General features: G+C 45.5%; 1 protein-coding gene across 1 annotated transcript in view; it reads left to right on the forward strand.

Moving 5' to 3' along the window:
• The window catches only part of b4galnt4a (beta-1,4-N-acetyl-galactosaminyl transferase 4a), a 260,391-nt gene that overhangs the window by 137,524 nt on the left and 102,867 nt on the right, over positions 1 to 20,000 (forward strand). Inside the window, exon 3 of the mRNA XM_063196347.1 lies at positions 1,588 to 1,689. Within this exon, the coding sequence (XP_063052417.1) occupies positions 1,588 to 1,689 (102 nt within the window). The remainder of the gene's footprint in view (positions 1 to 1,587; positions 1,690 to 20,000) is intronic.

Below are 20,000 nucleotides of genomic sequence, written 5' to 3' on the forward strand. Positions count from 1 at the left end.
TAACAAGTACTATTAGGCATGTATGGTAACGGTTTGTAAAGTCTTGCTTTAGCATCAGTGAAGTCTTATTTAACCCTTTTGTAATGGTTAGTGTGTGATGACTAGTAGCATGGCAAACAGTAGGCCTAGGCCTAAGTTGAGGCTCATGTGACTGCCCCATGTTTCTGGACGTTAACAAATGACTTGTTAAGCGTTGCTTATGCATTATCAAGGAATTACGAACCATTACTTAAGTATATCTGGGGAACTGATCTAAAGTGAAAACCTTTCCATGCTTTCCAAAAACGTTAACAAATGACTTCTTAAGCATTGCTTATGCATTATCAAGGAGTTAAAACTCATTAAGTAAGTATATCTGGGGAACTGATCTAAAGTGAAAACCTGTTATGGCTTTACAACACATTAACGAATGACTTGATAAGCATTGCTTATGCATTACCAAGAAGTTTCAACGCATTACTAACGCATATCTGGGGAACCTTTTAAGTGAAAACATTTCCATGCTTTCCGAAACACTAACAAAGGACTTGGTAAGCATTGCTTATGCATTATCAAGGATTTATAACCCATCACTAGCTATATCTGGGGAACTGTTCTAAAGTGAAAACCTTTCCATGCTTTTCCGAAACGTTAAAACAAATGACTTGATAAGCATTGCGTAAGCATTATCGAGAAGTTTCAACGCATTAATAAACGCATATCTGGGGAACTTTTTCTGTGAAAATCTTTCCATGCCTACTTAAGTAGGCCTATATCTGGGGAACTTCTCTGAAGTGAAAACCTTTCCATGCTTTCCAAAACATTAACAAATGACTTGATAAGCATTACTTATGCATTATCAAGGAGTTACAACTCATTACTTAAGTATATCTGGGGAACTGATCTAAAGTGAAAACCTTTCCATGCTTTACAAAACGTTAACAAATGATTTGTTAGGCATTGCTTATGCATTAACAAGAAGTTACAACTCACTACTTGCGCATATCTGGGGAACTTCTCTGAAGTGAAAACCTTTCCATGCTTTCCAAAACGTTAACAAATGACTTGTTAAGCATTGCTTATGCATTATCAAGGAGTTACAACTCATTACTTAAGTATATCTGGGGAACTGATCTAAAGTGAAAACCTTTCCATGCTTTACAAAACGTTAACAAATGATTTGTTAGGCATTGCTTATGCATTAACAAGAAGTTACAACTCACTACTTCCGCATATCTGGGGAACTTTTAAAGTGAAAACCTTTCCATGCTTAACTTTGCTTAGCAAACCGTTACATCAGCACACACTAACCATTTACTAACGGTAGTAGATAATAGTTAGGAAATGAGAAATAATACTTACATAATGATTAACTCGTGATTCACTAAGGGTTAACTAATGATAAAATAAGGCTTAACTAACCCTTAAGTAATGCCTAAAAAGGGGTACTTATTATAAAGTGTTACCCATAAGAATTGTCATTTTCACACTCTCTCACACACACATGCACACAAAACACACCTTCATGTGACTTTTTTCACACTTCCTGTGCACACACACAAGTACACACCCGCCTGACCGATTGTGTTGTTCTTCTGTCTTGTTCAGGAGGATGACCCGGGTGCAATGGGGGTCGACGGCAGCAGAGACCAGGCTCAGGTCCGGAAGGTTCTCTCCCAGAGGCAGAAGAAGTTGCCATGGAAACCTGAGGTACGTACCCCAGCAAACCCACCAGCGACAAGCTCGAGCTGCTGCTGCTCTTTTTGTTTTAATGACAGCCCTCCAAAGCATTCTTTTATTGTCAATTGAGCAGATCTAAAATTAGCACGCGTTGCCAAGATACGCCACAGCGACAATCGCTTTCCATGGCGTTATATCTTCAGGATTGTGATAAATACATAATAGGAGACACCAATATCCCCCTCCATTGGCGACACTCAATAACGTTGAAGTCGATAAGTCGTATGTGGAGAGGGGAGAGTGGGGAGACGCTAGTGGGAGTAATGGGGAGATGGGGAGTACTGATAGCGAGGACTAGCTGATAGCTGAGCTATGAAATGGAGCGGGGAGCGAGGGGTTGTTATATCATGTGGATAGAGTGAGGGTATGATTGTGTGTGTGTGTGTGTGTGTGTGTGTGTGTGTGTGTGTGTGTGTGTGTGTGTGTGTGTGTGTGTGTGTGTGTGTGTGTGTGTGTGTGTGTGTGTGTGTGTGTGTGTGTGTGTGTGTGTGTTTGTGTGTGTGTGTGTCTGGTGAATAGTGGGGAGTAAATCCTTCGCAGAGAGGTCATTGGCTCCCCATAGCGTTCCCCTTATCCCTGAGAGACAGATAGAAAGAGGGAGAGGTGGATGGAGAAAGAAGAGAGCGGGTGATTGGATAGAGAATAGAGAAAGAAAGAAAAGAAAGAACGACAGAACGTAAGAAAGAATGAAAGAAAGAAAGAATGAACTAAAAAAAGAAAGAAAGAAAAAGACATTCAATTCAGATAGCTCATTGAAGCTATGTGCCCTGAAGCTAACTGAAAGTCAGCTCTATGCTCTTGTTTGTGTGTGTGTGTGTGTGTGTGTGTGTGTGTGTGTGCGTGTGTGTGTGTGTGTTTGCTCGCCTTTGCTCGCCTGTATCTGTTTGTGAGCGTGCGTGCACGTGTGTTTGTGTGTGTGTGTGTGTGTGTGTGTGTGTGTGTGTGTGTGTGTGTGTGTGTGTGTGTGTGTGTGTGTGTGTGTGTGTGTGTGTGTGTGTGTGTGTGTGTGTGTGTGTGTGTGTGTGTGTGTGTGTGTGTGTGTGTGTGTGTGTGTGTGTGTGTGTGCATGTGTGTGTGCGCACGTGACCATGTGTGTGTGTGTGTGTGTGTGTGTGTGTGTGTGTGTGTGTGTGTGTGTGTGTGTGTGTGTGTGTGTGTGTGTGTGTGTGTGTGTGTGTGTGCGTGCGTGCGTGCATGCCTGCCTGTGTGTGTGTCGTTTGTGTGTTTGCAAGAGAGTATTGTATAACACTGAGAGGTGTGCATGGCCCAGGCCAGCTGTAAGGGTCAAGGCTATTAAAACACAACTGGATTATTTTATGACCAGGCCTAGTCTAGGAGCAACTGGATTATTTTAGGATCAGGCCTAGTCTAGGGCCAACTGGATTATTTTAGGACCAGGCCTAGTCTAGGAGCAACTGGATTATTTTAGGACCAGGCCTGGTCTAGGAGCAACTGGATTATTTTAGGACCAGGCCTAGTCTAGGACCAACTGGATTACTTTAGGACCAGGCTAGCCTAGGACCAACTGGATTATTTTAGGACCAGGCCTAGACTAGGAGCAACTGGATTATTTTAGGATCAGGCCTAGTCTAGGGCCAACTGGATTACTTTAGGACCAGGCCTAGCCTAGGACCAACTGGATTATTTTAGGACCAGGCCTAGCCTAGGACCAAATCGATTAGGCTAGGACCAATAGACAACCAGAAGGGCCCTTGGACTCCTAGCGGCCCAATAGTGAGAGGGGTGCATGTTGAGCTATGGTGAGGTCCGTCCTGCTGGACTAACCCAGGATTAACCAGCCCAGTCAGCTACAGGACCTCAGGATCAACTACGCCACATCTCAAAATGTCTGCCATCTCACAAGCAGGTTTGTTTTTTTACAACATGTCCGAACTGCACGAGACACGATCAAATGTGTCATGACATGACGTCAATGTGTCAACAACAATGAGTTTGATTACTTTCATCGCCATTGGGCTGTCCTAACTGAATATAACAAAAAAGTAGTGTGACAAAAAATGGCTTTAAAGTTATGTTGTCGCGTAGTCTGCTTCTATTTTGGTCACATTGTGTTGACATGGACACGAACAAAGGCATGCATCTAAAGAATCTATAACGGATTTAATGAGGACATGAAACGTTCATTGTGAGTGGTGACACCATTGTCCCACAATCACTTCAAGTTTTGTCTAGTGTACTGTTGTGGAGAAGGGATTATACAGTATGTGTTTAGGATTGGAGGACTGCCAATGACTGAATGATGGCTGGCCAATTAGACGATTGGCCTGCAGGAAGTGCTTGATAGATAGCCAATCAGATGACAGGCATGCAGCCAGGCACCATATGCCGGGCCAATTGGAGTAACAGTAAAAGCTTGTTTTAAACTGGGCAGATCCAAAATGCGCCAAACTACGCATTGTGTGTGGTTTTATTTCCGCATATTGTCTATGGTGGGCTTATTGTTTGCCTAGTTTTGTTTTGACTTGTTTTTTTAGCCTCCCCCGCTAATTGCATTACGTTTGCAGATCACTGCAATCCAGCTGCAAGCATGGTGCACACAATTACACTCAAACACTGTGGCAGCTTTATACGTACATTCAATTGTGCCCACACACTCTTTAAACTCCAAAATGTAGAGTGTTCCTTTTGCACAGTTTAAGTTGTGTGCTATGAAAAGCAGCCCCTGAAGATCACAGCTTTTTTCTAACTTATCTCGTTTTCTTATTCTGGTCCCCTTTTCTCATCTTCTCATTCTCACCCCTGTTGCGTGTGTGAAGAAAAACATCTGCTTTTTATTCTCACCATGATTAGTTTGCACCCCTCAGCATGCACACACGCACATACGCACGTACGCACACACACACACACACACACACACACACACACACACACACACACACACACACACACACACACACACACACACACACACACACACACACACACACACACACACACACACACACACACACACACACACACACACACACACACACACACACAAACACACACACAGACAAACTCGCACGTGCACACACACACACACACACGTACACGCACACCAATTGTAAGGTGTCTGACACAGGTGTTTGTGTGTGTGAGGGCATGGGTGAGCTGACTGGGCCCCGTCGTGGTGGCACATGAAGCACTCAGCCGGAGCAGAGCAGAGCCACCGCCTGCCACATGTCATTACGCTTTAATGAGACCGCTGTCAACAGGGTGATGAGGATGAGCTGGAGGAGAGGAGAGGAAGAGAGAGGAGAGGGGTGTCCGTGTGGGGCGGTGGTGAGGGAAGGATTTAGAAGAGAAGAGGAGAGGAAAAGAGAGGAGAGGTGAGGGCCGATGACATGGGAGGAAGGGAGGAATTTAGAGGAGAAGAGTAGAGGACAAGAGAGGAGAGGTGAGGGCCGATGACATGGGAGGAAGGGAGGAATTTAGAGGAGAAGAGTAGAGGACAAGAGAGGAGAGGTGAGGGGGCTAAGAGACGAGGAATGAGGGAAGACAGATGGAGTAAGATGATGGGTGTGTGTGGGGGGCGGGGGCTCAGAGGGGAGAGGAGAGTAGGGGATGGGAGGAATGGAGGTGATAAGATGGAATGGGGGAGAGGAGGGTGAGAAGAGGGAAAACAGAAGAGAGGGATGAGGCGTGGATAGGGCGAGTGGAAGAATTGAGAGGTGAGGTTGAATTAGAGGTGAGTGGAGAGGAGAGGGATTGAGAGAGAATGGATAAGGGATGGAGAGGTGAGGAGGTGAGATGAACCCAGAGTAGACAAGACGGGAGGAGAGGAGAGGTGAGTGAATCAACGAGTAGACAGGGGAGGTCCAAGGGCGGGCAGACCGGGCAACAGCACCATTGCGAAACACCAGCCCTATCGCAAACCCCACCTCCAAAATGACATCGCAGATAACACTATAAACATTTTAAAATAGTTGTAAACATATATAAAAAGCACTATTACCACATGGTTGTAATAATAACATTACTCTTTTTGTTTTTTTGTCAGTTACTGTCATTTTTGTCAGTTTTTGTTAAGTGTTAGGACTGCCACTGCGAGTAGGGCAGAGGGAGGAGGAGAATTAGACGAATGAAGACAGGGGGGAAAATGATGGAAAACAGAGAGGGCAGAAGAGGAGAGAAGTGCAGAAAGTAGGAGAGGGGAATTGAGGGGAATTGAGAGGAGTGGATGTGGACGTAGAAGCGGAGAAGTTAGCAGGATGTAGAGGGCAGAGGATGTCAGGGCAGAATACGGTGAGGGGAGACGTCAAGTAGTGTGTTGAGGAGACAAGAAAAGGAGGGAGCTGAAGTGAGAAGAAGAGAGGGATTTAGAGGAGTGGAGGAGAATTAAATTGACCAGAGAAGATGGAGTGTGGAAAAGCAGAGGGACATGAGGTGTCCTATTCCTATCCCTTAGCCTAGTAGTGTAGTGTATGTGCATGCAGGGCAGATTGTAGTCAAATTGGTGCCCTAGGCACCAGAGCCATGACTGCATCCGGCACTATGGCATACATTGTCATAACATTTTTTTTTATTAAACCTACAGTAAATCATTATTGTGTTTAAGTGTGTGTGTGTGCGTGCGTGCGTGCGTGCGTGCGTGCGTGCGTGCGTGCGTCTGTGTGTGTGTGTGTGTGTGCGCGCGCACTTGCTCCTGTGTGTCCTACTCATTGTGCCCCTTCTTTTCTTCACTCTTTCTACAGTATAGTACGCACCTTGTCTCTGTTACTATAGCACCATAACTAAGAAAAGTGGGAACATGATGGATGTCAGATGTAAGCTATTATTAGGTACCTGACGCAAGTGCTTAGCATCCAAGGTACCAAATTAATCTCTTAACTTCAGTCCATAATTCATTTGTCTCTGCTCGTTTTTTTTCCATCTCTTTTGTTCTCTCCGTCAGCCTCTGCTTCTCACACTTTTTCTTCTTCATTCTAAAATGTGTTTTTCTCACTGTGTCTTTCTGTTCTCCTTATCTTTTTGTTCTTCGTTCCAACTGTGATTGTCTCTCCCTCCGACTGACTTTCTGGGTTCCTTTTCTTTCCTTCTCTGGCTGGCCGTGTTTATCACGTTGTGCCTTTGTGACCCATCTTCCTCCACTTTTAATTGGGGTCTGTCTCTGAGCACTCACCCAATCATGAGATGAGCCAGAGGTGTGTGTGTGTGTGTGTGTGTGTGTGTGTGTGTGTGTGTGTGTGTGTGTGTGTGTGTGTGTGTGTGTGTGTGTGTGTGTGTGTGTGTGTGTGTGTGTGTGTGTGTGTGTGTGTGTGTGTGTGTGTGTGTGAGAGTATGTGTGTGTGCACGCGTGCATGTGTGTGTGTGTGTTTGTGCGTGTGTGCGTGCATGCGTGCATGTGTGTCTGTCTCTATGCGTCTTGGTGTGTGAGTTTGCATGCGTGTGTGTGTGTGTGAATCCACTGAGAATAGCCATGTGTGTAAATTGAGAGATGTATGGTGCTTGTGGCGTCGGGGGACATGGCTGGAAAAAGCGGCGGCAGTAGGAGAGAAGGTCAGAGCTGGAACATGATATCTCCTTTATCTGGCTGAAGGAAGCCGCTGAGACGCGGTACTGGGTGGAGCAAGTGCATGCCACTTACCACCATCAACACCACTCACCACCATCACCACCATCACCACCATCAACACCACTCACCACCATCACCACCATCACCACCATCACCACCATCACCACCACTCCCACAACATCACACCTTCTCCTCCACTCAGACTGTAGCAGCTCCTACTCCACTGCTCCAGCACGATGTCATTAGCCTGACTGTCGCCACTGCAAATGTCTTCCAGACTACAATCTGGCCAGGCAAACCATCTACAACGTTTCACATCCCACTAAAAACGGGAACCAATCAATTTTGGGCATTTCCGACGGCTCGATGGAATGCATGTAGGGCAATGACGCAGCAATTCAGTAAATAGGCGACGAGCGAAGGAAGCTTCAACCAGTCGCATACGGAGGCATTGCAGGAATGCGAGCAAGACATGCCCTTTGCATCTCCCGCTGACAAATGTAGATGGTTTGCCTGGCCAGACTATAGTCTCAAAGAGACTCGCCGTCACGAAGGCCAGGCTAATGCCACAAATCTTCTACCTCCACAACTTCTTGCGTCTCCTCCAGCACATCTTTCTGTTCCCCTGGGTGGAGCAGAGGCGGACACTTAAAAACACTAGCACTACTCCCACATCACACCTACCTACATGTTCTTGTCCACTCAGATTAGAGCATCTCATGCACCACTGCCCCCCTCCCCGACAGCATCCCACAACTACTTCCCCTACCACATGAGCACCTGGTGTTGCAGCTCCTTCTCCACGCCCTAGAACTGTATGGTAGTACCACTTTCCCCTCCCCTCCCCTCACTCATGTATCCACGACTACTTGCGTCTTCTTCAGCAGGTCTTTCACATCCATGTTTTTATTTGTGCTCTGTATGGATGTTGTATTCATATGGCCCTATAAAAATATAATGAAATCTTATGATGTATTCCTGGGAATTGTAGTATATCACAAAAAAAAAATCACCCACACAGTTTTCTTGATTAAAAATCCTCACTTGCCAACGAGCTGTGAATCATGACTATGAATTCTAATTGCAAGTATTTCAAGCCTTACGGGGGCATTATTTGTCATAAATGTACTATAAAGTCAAAGATCATGGAGTTTTGTGCAGAAGTTATGAGTACAAGCTTCGTTTCACTGCCTGGTGAATCACTCGCTTCGCAGGCAGTTGCCTACTGTTATATAGCCTAATTCAGGGCATTTTGCTGCTGTGCTGCTGTATTGCGGCCGTGCCAGGCTTAAGTGTCAGTTGCCCAAACGTTTACATTTTTCTGTATCTCTACTCTCTATTCTATTCTTTCTCTATCTCTTTCTCTCGCTCTCTCTCTCCTCTCTCTAGTCTCCTTTATCTCTTTTTTCATTTTGCTTTCTGCATTTTGCATCTCTTGGTTTCTCTCTCACTTTCTCTCTTGCTCTCTCTCTCTCTCTCTTCATCTCTCCAACTTCATAGGGCAGGCTAATATGTCATACAATGTTCTGACGCAAGGCACAACCACATCTTCCCACCTCACCTCCTTCCCAAAGCCCCTTCACCACCCATCCAAGCACACCACCCACTCGCCACCCAACCCAACCCCCACCCCCAACCCCTGTCCAAGCTTCCCCCAATGGGATTGTGGGTGACAAATGGCACGACTGCTTGTCAGTCGCCGGAGCACAGCGCCATTTATCTCTGTCATGTGTGCGTGTGCATGTGCCTGTGCCTGTGCGTGTGCGTGTGTGTGTGTGTGTGTGTGTGTGTGTGTGTGTGTGTGTGTGTGTGTGTGTGTGTGTGTGTGTGTGTGTGTGTGTGTGTGTGTGTGTGTGTGTGTGTGTGTTTGTGTGTATGTGTGTATCTGCAGTTGCATTTCTGTATTTTCTCTCTCTTTTTGCGATCTTGGCAACGCTGGGCGAGGTGTTATGGATCAGAGGGCACAGGGAGACATTTGTGAGGGTGTGAACTCGCAGAGCACTTTGCAGAAATAATAGAGTGCAGACCGACGCAGCCGACCACAGCATGTCCTCACCCACTTAATATTGTACACGTTCACTGAGTGTGTGTGTGTGTGTGTGTGTGTGTGTGTGTGTGTGTGTGCGTGCGTGCATGCGTGTGTGCATGTGTACATGCGTGCGTGCGTGCGTGCGTGCGTGTGTGTGTGTGTGTGTGTGTGTGTGTGTGTGTGTGTGTGTGTGTGTGTGTGTGTGTGTGTGTGTGTGTGTGTGTGTGTGTGTGTATGTGTGTGTGTGTTTGTATGTGTGTGTGTGTGTGTGTGTGTGTGTGTGACTTGCAGTCATAGAAAGGGTATCCAGGGTGGGGGGTGGGATGCAAGAAATTGTGTGCCTGTTAAATGTTTGACCTGAAATCTAGTGTACGTGATGATATGTGTGCTGATTCAAAGTAGTACATGCTGGAGACTCACAAAGTCCTTTTGGTTTGTCCTTCACTGTCCTCTGAGCTTGTGGAGTGTGTGGAGCTGGTAGTTTTTTGATGTTTGAAAAGGGCGTTTGATGTATGTGAGAGACCTTGTGTGTGTGTGTGTGTGTGTGTGTGTGTGTGTGTGTGTGTGTGTGTGTGTGTGTGTGTGTGTGTGTGTGTGTGTGTGTGTGTGTGTGTGTGTGTGTGTGTGTGTGTGTGTGTGTGTCTGTGTCTGTGTCTGTGTCTGTGTCTGTGTGTCTGTATGTCAAGCCTGTCTCTGTATTCAGTGTTCGTGCATGTAGGGTGTATGCGAACACACACATACTAGCCTCACACCCTGTCCGTCCCGATATCCATCCTTGCTTTCACTCCTCTGCCTCCTCTCCTCTCCTCTCCTCTCCTCTCCTCTGAGAGGGGTGTTTTGGGGGTCCCATAGGCAGCTCTGGGCAATTAAAGAGCTTTCGGAGCTAAATATAGGACTTTCAGGCAGCACGGCCCAGCCATGCGCGCTGGAGCATCTCACACACTTCAGTGGCAGACAGACCGAGACAGACAGGAGACACAGAGACAGACAGGAGACAGACAGACAGACAGACAGACAGACAGACAGACAGACAGACAGACAGTCAGACACAGACATACATACATACATACACATACATACATACATACATACATACATACATACATACATACATACATACATACATACATACATACATACATACATACATACATACATACATACATACATACATACATACATACAGACAGACGCAGAAAGAGACACTGTCAGACAGACAGACATATACAGACAGACAAACAGACATACAGAGAGACATACATACATACATACATACATACAGACATACATACAGACAGACAGACAGACAGACAGACAGACAGACAGACAGACAGAGAGACATACAGACGTACATACAGACAGACATACATACAGACAGACACAGAAAGACACACAGACACTGTAAGACAGACAGAAACAGACACAGACAAACAGACTGACAAACAGGCAGGCAGTCAGGCAGACATGCCAGGATTTCCCTTAATTCTCGGCATGGCCACAGGCGAATGTGGCGTAACATCTCCCTCTGTTTACACTTGCACAGCCCTTTCCTGATGCGCTGATGCCTATAGAGCTGGTGGCGAAACGTTGGAAGCAGTGGTGTAGTCTACTTTTTGATGGTGGGTATACTGTATATTTGAGCTTTTTTTGAAGTGGGTATACTGTATATATATGTGCTATTCAAAACAATGGATCAATCAATTTTAAGTGGGTATACTGAAATCCCTGAAATTTAGAAGTGGGTATACTCCGTATACCCGCGTTTTACGTAGACTACACCACTGGTTGGAAGATCTGTGAAGTGAAAAGAAAGGGGAAAGAGAGGAGAAACATCCATCCCTTAACAAATGTCACACACCTCCCTGTTTTAATGAACCTCAATATCTGTCCTATTGTTGCTTCCTCAGTTCCTCGACCTTGAGGCCTTAAAGGTGCCCTGTGTAGGACGGTGGTCAGAGTAGGTATTGCAACTATGCTGCTCACTGAAATAGTGCTGCCTACTGCCAAATTTGACCTTTTCATGAATATTTACAAAGCAATAAGCCAACATGTATTAGTATGACCAAAGTACAGTACATCTTTTCAGCTAAAACGTTCTTTTTCTGGAAATTCAAAATGGCAGACCATGGAGAAGATACCCCTTTTCATGTATGAAAAGTGCATTTTCCCAGTCACAATGAAAACTTGGAATTTGAAGGTTGTGGTAGATATTCATGAAAAAGGTAACATTTGTGAATGAGCAACATGAATTCTGGAAATAAACCTTTAAGGCTCGACTTCATCTCGGACGTCTAAATCCATGAAAAGGTTGCAGGACAAGGACGGAGGAGGAGGTAGCACTCACTGTTAGGGTTACTTCATAATGCATTCACAGCAGCTGTCATGAATGGCACATAAGGAATTCATGACTGCTTCACGATACATGACTCACCATTCATAATAAACCTTTCATGAATGTGGAATACAGAACGTGTCAAAACAAAAGTCCCAGCAACAGTCACTACAGCAGTAAAGTGTTGGCGAAGAGGACGTTGAGATGCCAGAGAGTGCACATGGTGTTAGTTGCCCAATCCCGCCTAGATTCGTTCTTTGATCCTTATGTTGTGCGACGACAAATGTATCGAGGACAGATGGATGTGAGGATGGAGAACCTATGTCATGAAAAAGGCTTCCTGCCTCATCTGTGGTCGTACTTCCTGTTTGTCAAACAGACACAGCAAATGTGAGGTCTTATTGCACCTTTGTTCACATGTGACCAGGGCTGGATTAAGATGGCTCAGGGCCCATAGGCTGCAGGTTGCTGGAGGCCCCCCTGGAAGGACAATTTTGCGTCAAAATTACATATGTAGACCACGTATTAATTCCAGGATAGGAATTAAGGATAACTTGTCTGCCAACTGTTTTTGACACGACAGGTGATTTTTTTTCCAATACCGCTTTTTGCAATTATAAAGTTTTCCCCTCCTTTGGTCAGTTGAGGACCCCATGACAGGTTTGGGCCCCTATAGGCTGCAGCCATATCTAGCCTGTGCACTAATCCAGGCCTCTATGTGACGGTAAAGACAGTATAGGTAGTTCATAGTAAACCCATGTCCACCATGTGCACAGCTTGTCATGCCTTTGTGTCAGGGTGAGTTATGGAAAACGGAGTAGTGAACCTGCCCCAGAGACAGGTTGCATATGAAGGTGATTTCAGTGTCTATTATATTGGCGTTATTTCGTCACAGCATAATGCCGTCTCTCTTGATATACTGTATGAATAAAGGGGCATTAAACACACCAGAGAATATGTTCTCTTCCATACAGTAGCTGCTGTTATGAAGAGTGATTTGGTCTTCTCTGCTGCACCTAGGGCTTATTTCTTGTGCTATTGAGTTTCTCCCGCTACGGTTTCCCTTACTCAGAACATTGCCCTGAGATGCTTTATAGCTTAAAGCCTCAGGCAGAAGGAGTGAAATGCATGCTAACTGTTGCGTTGAGCGATCCATAACCTAAGAGAAAAGGGAAATGATGCGTGGCCAAACCTTGGCTTTATGGAGACAGAGGGGACTTTAAACACACACACACACACACACACACACACACACACACACACACACACACACACACACACACACACACACACACACACACACACACACACACACACACACACACACACACACACACACACACACACACACACACACAGCATGCAAGCAAATAAATACACGCACACATGCGCATACACTCGCACTCGGGAGCGCACACGCACTCACACACACACACACACACACACACACACACACACACACACACACACACACACACACACACACACACACACAGACACACACACACACACACACACACACACACACACACACACACACACACAGCATGCAAGCACACACACAAACACAGCATGCAAGCACATAAATACACGCACACATGCACATGCACATACACTTGCACTCTCGCGCGCACGCACACACACACACACACACACACACACACACACACACACACACACACACACACACACACACACACACACACACACACACACACACACACACACACACACACACACACACAGATAGATAGATACAGATACAGATACACACACACACACACACACACACACACACACACACACACACACACACACACACACACACACACACACACACACACACACACACACACACACACACACACACACACACACACACACACACACACACAGATAGATACAGATACACGCACACACACACACACACACGTTAACACACACACATTAACACGCCGCACTCAGTTACAGCCCAAGAAACTGAATTATGTTTCTTTTTCTCCCCCGTTGGGCCCGCGCTCATCAGGAATAAAGCGACTTGGTTAGGTGTGTCCTTATTATACTGCTACAGTGTGCTCGCTACACTGCCGAGTGAGCTGCTCGGTGCCGGCTGAGATCATTATTATGCGGTGCGTGTGTCTGAAGAACGTGCTCGTGTTATGTGCACTGCAGAAATGAGCCATGCTGCGAGGTAAGGGAAGGAGGGTGCGGAGCGTGTCAGCCACTGTGGTGTCTCAAAGTGAAGTACACGACTTGCTCGGTGTGTTTGTGTGTGTGTGTGTGTGCGTGCGCGTGCGTGCGTGTGTGTGTGTGTGTGTGTGTGCGTGTGTGTGTGCGTGTGCGTGTGCATGTGGTGTGTGTGTGTGCGCGTGGGTGTGTGCAGGTCTGCGGGCGTGCCTGTGTGTATGTGTGTGTGTACGTGTGTACGAGTGCAAGTGTGCGTGAGTGTGCAGGAGTTCTAGTGTGAATACCAGTGATTTCAGTGCTTGACTGTAGACTTTGTGCTGCAGTGTGTGAAGTGGCTCTTTGTCACTTAGCACTGGCAGTGTCCTGAATAGCAAACGACTATATTCTTGCTCAACCCCTCTCTCTCTCTCTCTGTCTCTCTCCCTCTCTCTCTCTCTCTCTCTCTCTCTCTCTCTCGTTCTCTCTCTCTCTCTCTCTCTCTCTCACACACACACACACACACACACACACACACACACACACACACACACACACACACACACACACACACACACACACACACACCCTATTGCCTGACGTCTTTATTATTCACCCTCTATCTCTCTAAGTTTCCCTTCTACTCTCCTCACTCTTCCACATTTTGTCTCCCTGTGCCAAATCTCTCTCAGACACTTTCTCATCTCTTTCACTCTTGTCAACCTGTCTGTCTTGTAACGACTACTTTCCAACCATCAAATCAATCAGGGAAGCTCTAACACAATGCCTGAACAATTTGTCAGCAAGCCGGTATGCTGTGTTAAGACGAATCCATAGGGGCGCTAACACAAGCAGCATTGAAAGGAAAAGAGTGAGGGAAGAAATGAAAGAGGAAAGGAAGGGAAAAAACACATTCTATCCATACCGTGCAGCCCATGGATGTGCTGTATATACATCTGCGGTGGAGTTGAAGGGGGTGGCCGATCTCCTGTGGTGTCAGCGTCTGACAGAAGCTACGTGCTGCATAACTACGGGCTGCACGCCAGACAGCATAGCATAATAAAGAGGAGCAGGCAGCCAGCTCAAAGCACCGGTATAGGGCAGTGTTTCTCAAACTATTTTCAGACCGAGGACCACTCCCCCCCCCCCCCCCCACCCAAAAAAAGTTTCAGGGACCACCTGTCAAATGAATTTACAGTTGACGGGTGCTAATTTGACAGAGCTAATTTCGATGCAGATCACTTACTTTTTATTCACCTTTACAAGCCTGTCTTATTGTGGTGAATATTAGACTTAAGCTATGATTAGCTTTGTAATTATGCTACAAATATAGATTATACTGCTAGCTTGTCTTGGAGATGTAGAATTCCCCTCGCGGACCACCTGAGCTCTGTCACGGACTACCAGTGGTCCCCAAACCACACTTTGAGAATCACAGGTATAGGGAGATCCAGGAGGCAGGGTAAAGCATAATAAACAGCGCCCGGACGGTGATAGGTTAAGCATAAAGAGGGCCAGGAAGACTCTACCTCAGGATGGCAAGGGGAGTGTCTTTGACAGTCACTATTGCATATTATACAGCAACATATAAATATAAATAATACCACAATAGGAAGCAGACAGGGTAGAGCAGAAACAGGGCTGGTGCGTAGACATGGTAAGCAAAAAGCATGTGAGGATGGAGATGTGTTGGAGCATAAATTGAGGGCCAAGCCCCATCTCTGGCTCTGACCGAGGATGGTTCATTAGCCAGTGATGACTGGCCCTCAAATGTATTACACTATAGTCACCTATAAATAATATACTACATAATGTATTGTAATATACATACTATTATACCATGTTGTCTTGACCATAGATGTGTATAGAAGACATCTATACACATCTATGGTCTTGACTGCCATGATTGATCCTTACAAGGTCTAGCTACACCTTGGAGGTTTCATGGAAGTGGCAGAGGGTATAGCATCAATAGGGCCAGGTATTTGTTCCATATAAGGTTATGTCCATGCGGAAAACCAATAGAGCTTTGGGCACCTGCATATCCGAGCACCGCAGTATTATAAGATGCGGTGACATCCACAACCCTGTAGTGGCACATTTTCTTTCTGCGGGACACAGTGTATGCACTCTCAGATAAACACTGGTATTGAAAAGGTGGAGAGGACACCTACAGTAGAGGGGGCAACCATGATCACCTACTTTTACAACGGGAGACATACTACATCTGTTTTCTCAATACTATGTCTCCATATGGGTTAAATGAGGAGTTTGGCTTTAAAACTTTTTTTATGACCTGGGTTGACTATGTCTCTTTGTGTCATTTGGAATTCACCATGTTATTTGTAATTTGTAATTTTTGTATATATTTATCTGGTAACATGGTATTGGTGAAATGTACTATATAGTATATTCACTGTGTAGGTTTTATTCTGTTGAATGACTATATATAGTATATAATGTTATAAAATAGTAAATGCACGACAGGTATTGTAGCACAGAATGGGCTCCATTGCAGAAGCTGACAGGAGAGAATGCATTAGCCAGCCATGACGCGGCACACTGAATACATTTCTAGTGTAAATGATATACAGTACAGTATACACAGAGGTGTCAATCTGGGTTCAGAAAGTAAAAACCCTGCCATAAACCTAACCCTGTGAATCAGCTGATAGCATTGCACACCGGTGAGAGGTAGGTGAAGTCACCTCTGCCAGAAAACCCAGCGGAGAGCGAGCGACACTATATACACTGTATACAGGCTGTATTCCAGACAGCACAGTATAAGGCTAAAGGCAGCCAGGCTCCACATCAGCCTGACAGCAGAGGAGAGGAGAGGTTGCATTAGTCAGAGAGGCACAATAGTAAGACCCTGTCCTCCTCCAACGCTCCATTGTATCGCTCCAGACGCTGGATGAGTATGAATGTACTGATGCGCTGCAGCTTTAATGAACTTTGAATAATGCATCAGTGAACACGGAAGAGTATTTACGTACACGCCGCCTTAATGAAAGAAATAGATATAAGGCCACCAGCCGCAGCGGCATTAACGTAATGCATTACATTTACCACACCGGCACATACATTAACTCACTCTCGGCATGTTTATTTTTTTAATTCTATCGACTAAAATGAACCCTGAATGTCCCAATTGGTATGGAGTCATTAGCTGTAAAAGCTATGGCAGTGGTGTAGAACCGACGCGCGTCTTGGTAACATACATTTGCAGATGGACTAATCCATTAAACATCACTGAAAGCAGCCCGTTAGAGTATGTCATATTCTCTTAGTGCAGCACATTAAGTGCACTCAGTGCACCCAGCCCCAACCTGATGCACATCAAGCAGACTGTTTATGTCTCTTGCATAGTGTGTGCGTGTGTGTGCGTGTGCGTGTGTGTGCGTGTGTGTGTACACGTGCGTGCATGTGTGCATGTGTGAGAGTGTCAACTATCTTTAAAGCCATATAGCATCCTAGAAGTTTACTATGATGGTCACACTGCACCTCGCAAAGTTTTTACAAAGTTCCGCAGTTCTCTGCATTGTGATGGAATTATAATAAAAAAATAATAAAAAAATCCACAAAAATAGAACTGCCCCCAAAACATTTTATATGACTCACCTGTAACAGGCTGCTGGAACCTCATCGCTGCCAGCGGTGAGTGCATGTCTCTTGTCCCAGTCTTGGCAAGTGGTGGGCTGCATGCCTGGATGGCAACTAACTAGCTGCTACTAGTTTTAGACCACATTCAGGTCAGCATTCTTCATGGGAAACAGTGGTGTGCAGTAAGACACATGGACCCTGTGAGGTTATCTGTTAGTGTTTTGTGCGGTCAGCAGTTTGTAAGATGGTGTCCAGAGATGTTTGTGAGTGAGCTGCAGTTATGAAGTATGCAGAACACAGTAAAACATGCAGTAAAACATGCAGTATACACTCTTGAAAGATTTAAATTGACTCTCTAAATGTTGAATTACTGTGTACAGTAGCAAAGCACGTGGATATAGATGGGGTTTATGGGAAGGGGTGTGTGCAGTAAACCATATAGAAGACAAGTGGATCTTAGAGATCCTCTCCCAAGTTGAAGATCACGGAGGAGAAGAGGTCCATACTAGGAAGTGTGGTGAGCAGTTAAGAAATGATGTGCAGAAAGTAGTCTGGAATTGGAGAGTTTAGTGGGAAGGCTGATGTTCGATGAACAATTTGCCTATATATGAAGAGGTCAGATGCAAAACCCCCTAAGTGCCATTTCAGAAAATAATCTTAATGAATTTTTATTTAATACAAAGCTATCAAAATTGCATATTTTTTATTTTATTTATGTAATATAACTATTTATATGTATTATCAAGTAATTGAATGTAAACCAAACCAACAACAGGGTTCTCTAAAAATATAGAAGTGCAGGTCTTCAGAAATGGAGTTAGGGGGTTTTGCATCTGAACTCTTCATATCTAGATTGGTGCTCAGTAAGCAGTGTTTAGCTGGAGAGGTTAATGGGAAGGCTGATGTGCGATGAACAATTTGCGTATATACCGGGAGCTAGGTTGGTGCTCAGGAAGCAGTGTTTAGGTGTAGAGGTTAATGGAAAGGGTTGTGTGCGAGTAAGCAGCATGTGGAAGGGTGATGGTTCATGGGAAGGGTGATGAGCACTGCGGTAAGCCGTGTGCAGGTGGGGTTGTTGGTGTGCAAGTAAAAGCTGTGGAAGAAGAGAGTTTAATAGGAAAGGTGGTGTGCAGTCAGCTGCACGTTGTGTGTGAGAGGAGAGGTTCATATGAGGGGTACTGTATGTGCCGTTTACAGATGAGGAGTATAGAGTCTGTGGGTATGCTGATGTGAGGAAGCTCCCTGTCCATTAGCTTAATATTTAACTCTTGTACTGGATCTGACCTGTACATGGCCCCTGTCAGCTAAACCAAACTTGACCAAACTAAACTAAACTAAACTAAACTAAGCTAAGCTAAGCCAAGCTAAGATAAGCTAAGCTAAACTAAACTAAATTAAACAGTAAGCAGACTGGGAGATCCATAGTTTAATGTGAAGGGGCGTGTTTACGGGGAAGCAGCTGTGCGGACAGCAGAATGGAGATGGAGAGTTGTGTGGATAGGGAGGTGTGCAGTGAGTAGAGTAGAAATGAACATGTGGAAGTTGTGGTGTGCCGTAGGCAGTGTGGAAAACTAGAATGTGAAGATGTGTGAATGTGAATGTGAATAGCCATCAGAGCAATGTGCAGGAGCTAGAGTGGAAGAGGAGATGTTGATGATGTGTAGGGCTGTTGCGCTGTAGTTGGTGTGCAAGAGGAGAGACCCATATGAAGGGTGCAGAGTAAGAAATGCGGTGTCTAAACTCCAGAATAAACTTTAAAGGTGCACTGTGTAGGATGGTGGTCAGAGTAGGTATTGCAACTATGCTGCGCATTGAAACTGTGCTGTCTACTGTCTTTTCATTAATATTTACTAAATAATGAACTAATATTTCCTAGTACGACCAAAGTACAGTAAGTATTGCAGCTAAAAACGTCTGACCTGTTGACGTGAGGGAAAATGCAGAGGAGGCGGCGTTGAAAATATACCAAAATTGGACGCATACTTGTAACATTCTACTTGTCTCTTGCGGTAGAAAGTAGTGAGGTGAAGCGTTCTTAAACTCCGTTCTTAAACTCGACATTTTTATTACTTTATTTACACTGATCACATGACATTGCATAACCTCGAGGCTGGTGTGCAGTAGGAAGCTGTGTGTGTGTGTGTGTGTGTGTGTGTTTGTGTGTGTGTGTGAGTGTAAGATGGAGAGGTTCATGGTGTTGTGCACTGCTGGAGAGTGTTTGCTCGGCGGGGGCATGTGGCTCTGGCTGGGCTTCCTTGGCTCTGCATCTGGTGCCTGCGTCTTCTACTAGCTGAGGGCCTAGCGGGAGGACTAGCCGGGAAGTGGTGGATGGGTGAGATGGTGGTGGTGGTGGTGTGTGTGTGTATGTGTGTGTGTGTGTGTGTGTGTGTGTGTGTGTGTGCGTGCGTGCGTGCGTGCGTCTGTGTGCAGGTTCGTGGAGTGAGTCTGTATGTGTCTGTGTGTGTGTATATATATGCGTACGTGTGTGTGTGTGTGTGTGTGTGTGTGTGTGTGTGTGTGTGTGTGTGTGTGTGTGTGTGTGTGTGTGTGTGTGTTGTGTGTGTGTGTGTGTGTGTGTGTGTGTGTGTGTGTGTGTGTGTGTGTGTGTGTGTGCGTATGTGTGTGTGTGTGTGTGT

Source organism: Engraulis encrasicolus, chromosome 4 (assembly GCF_034702125.1).
Source record: "Engraulis encrasicolus isolate BLACKSEA-1 chromosome 4, IST_EnEncr_1.0, whole genome shotgun sequence".
NCBI lineage: Eukaryota > Metazoa > Chordata > Actinopteri > Clupeiformes > Engraulidae > Engraulis > Engraulis encrasicolus.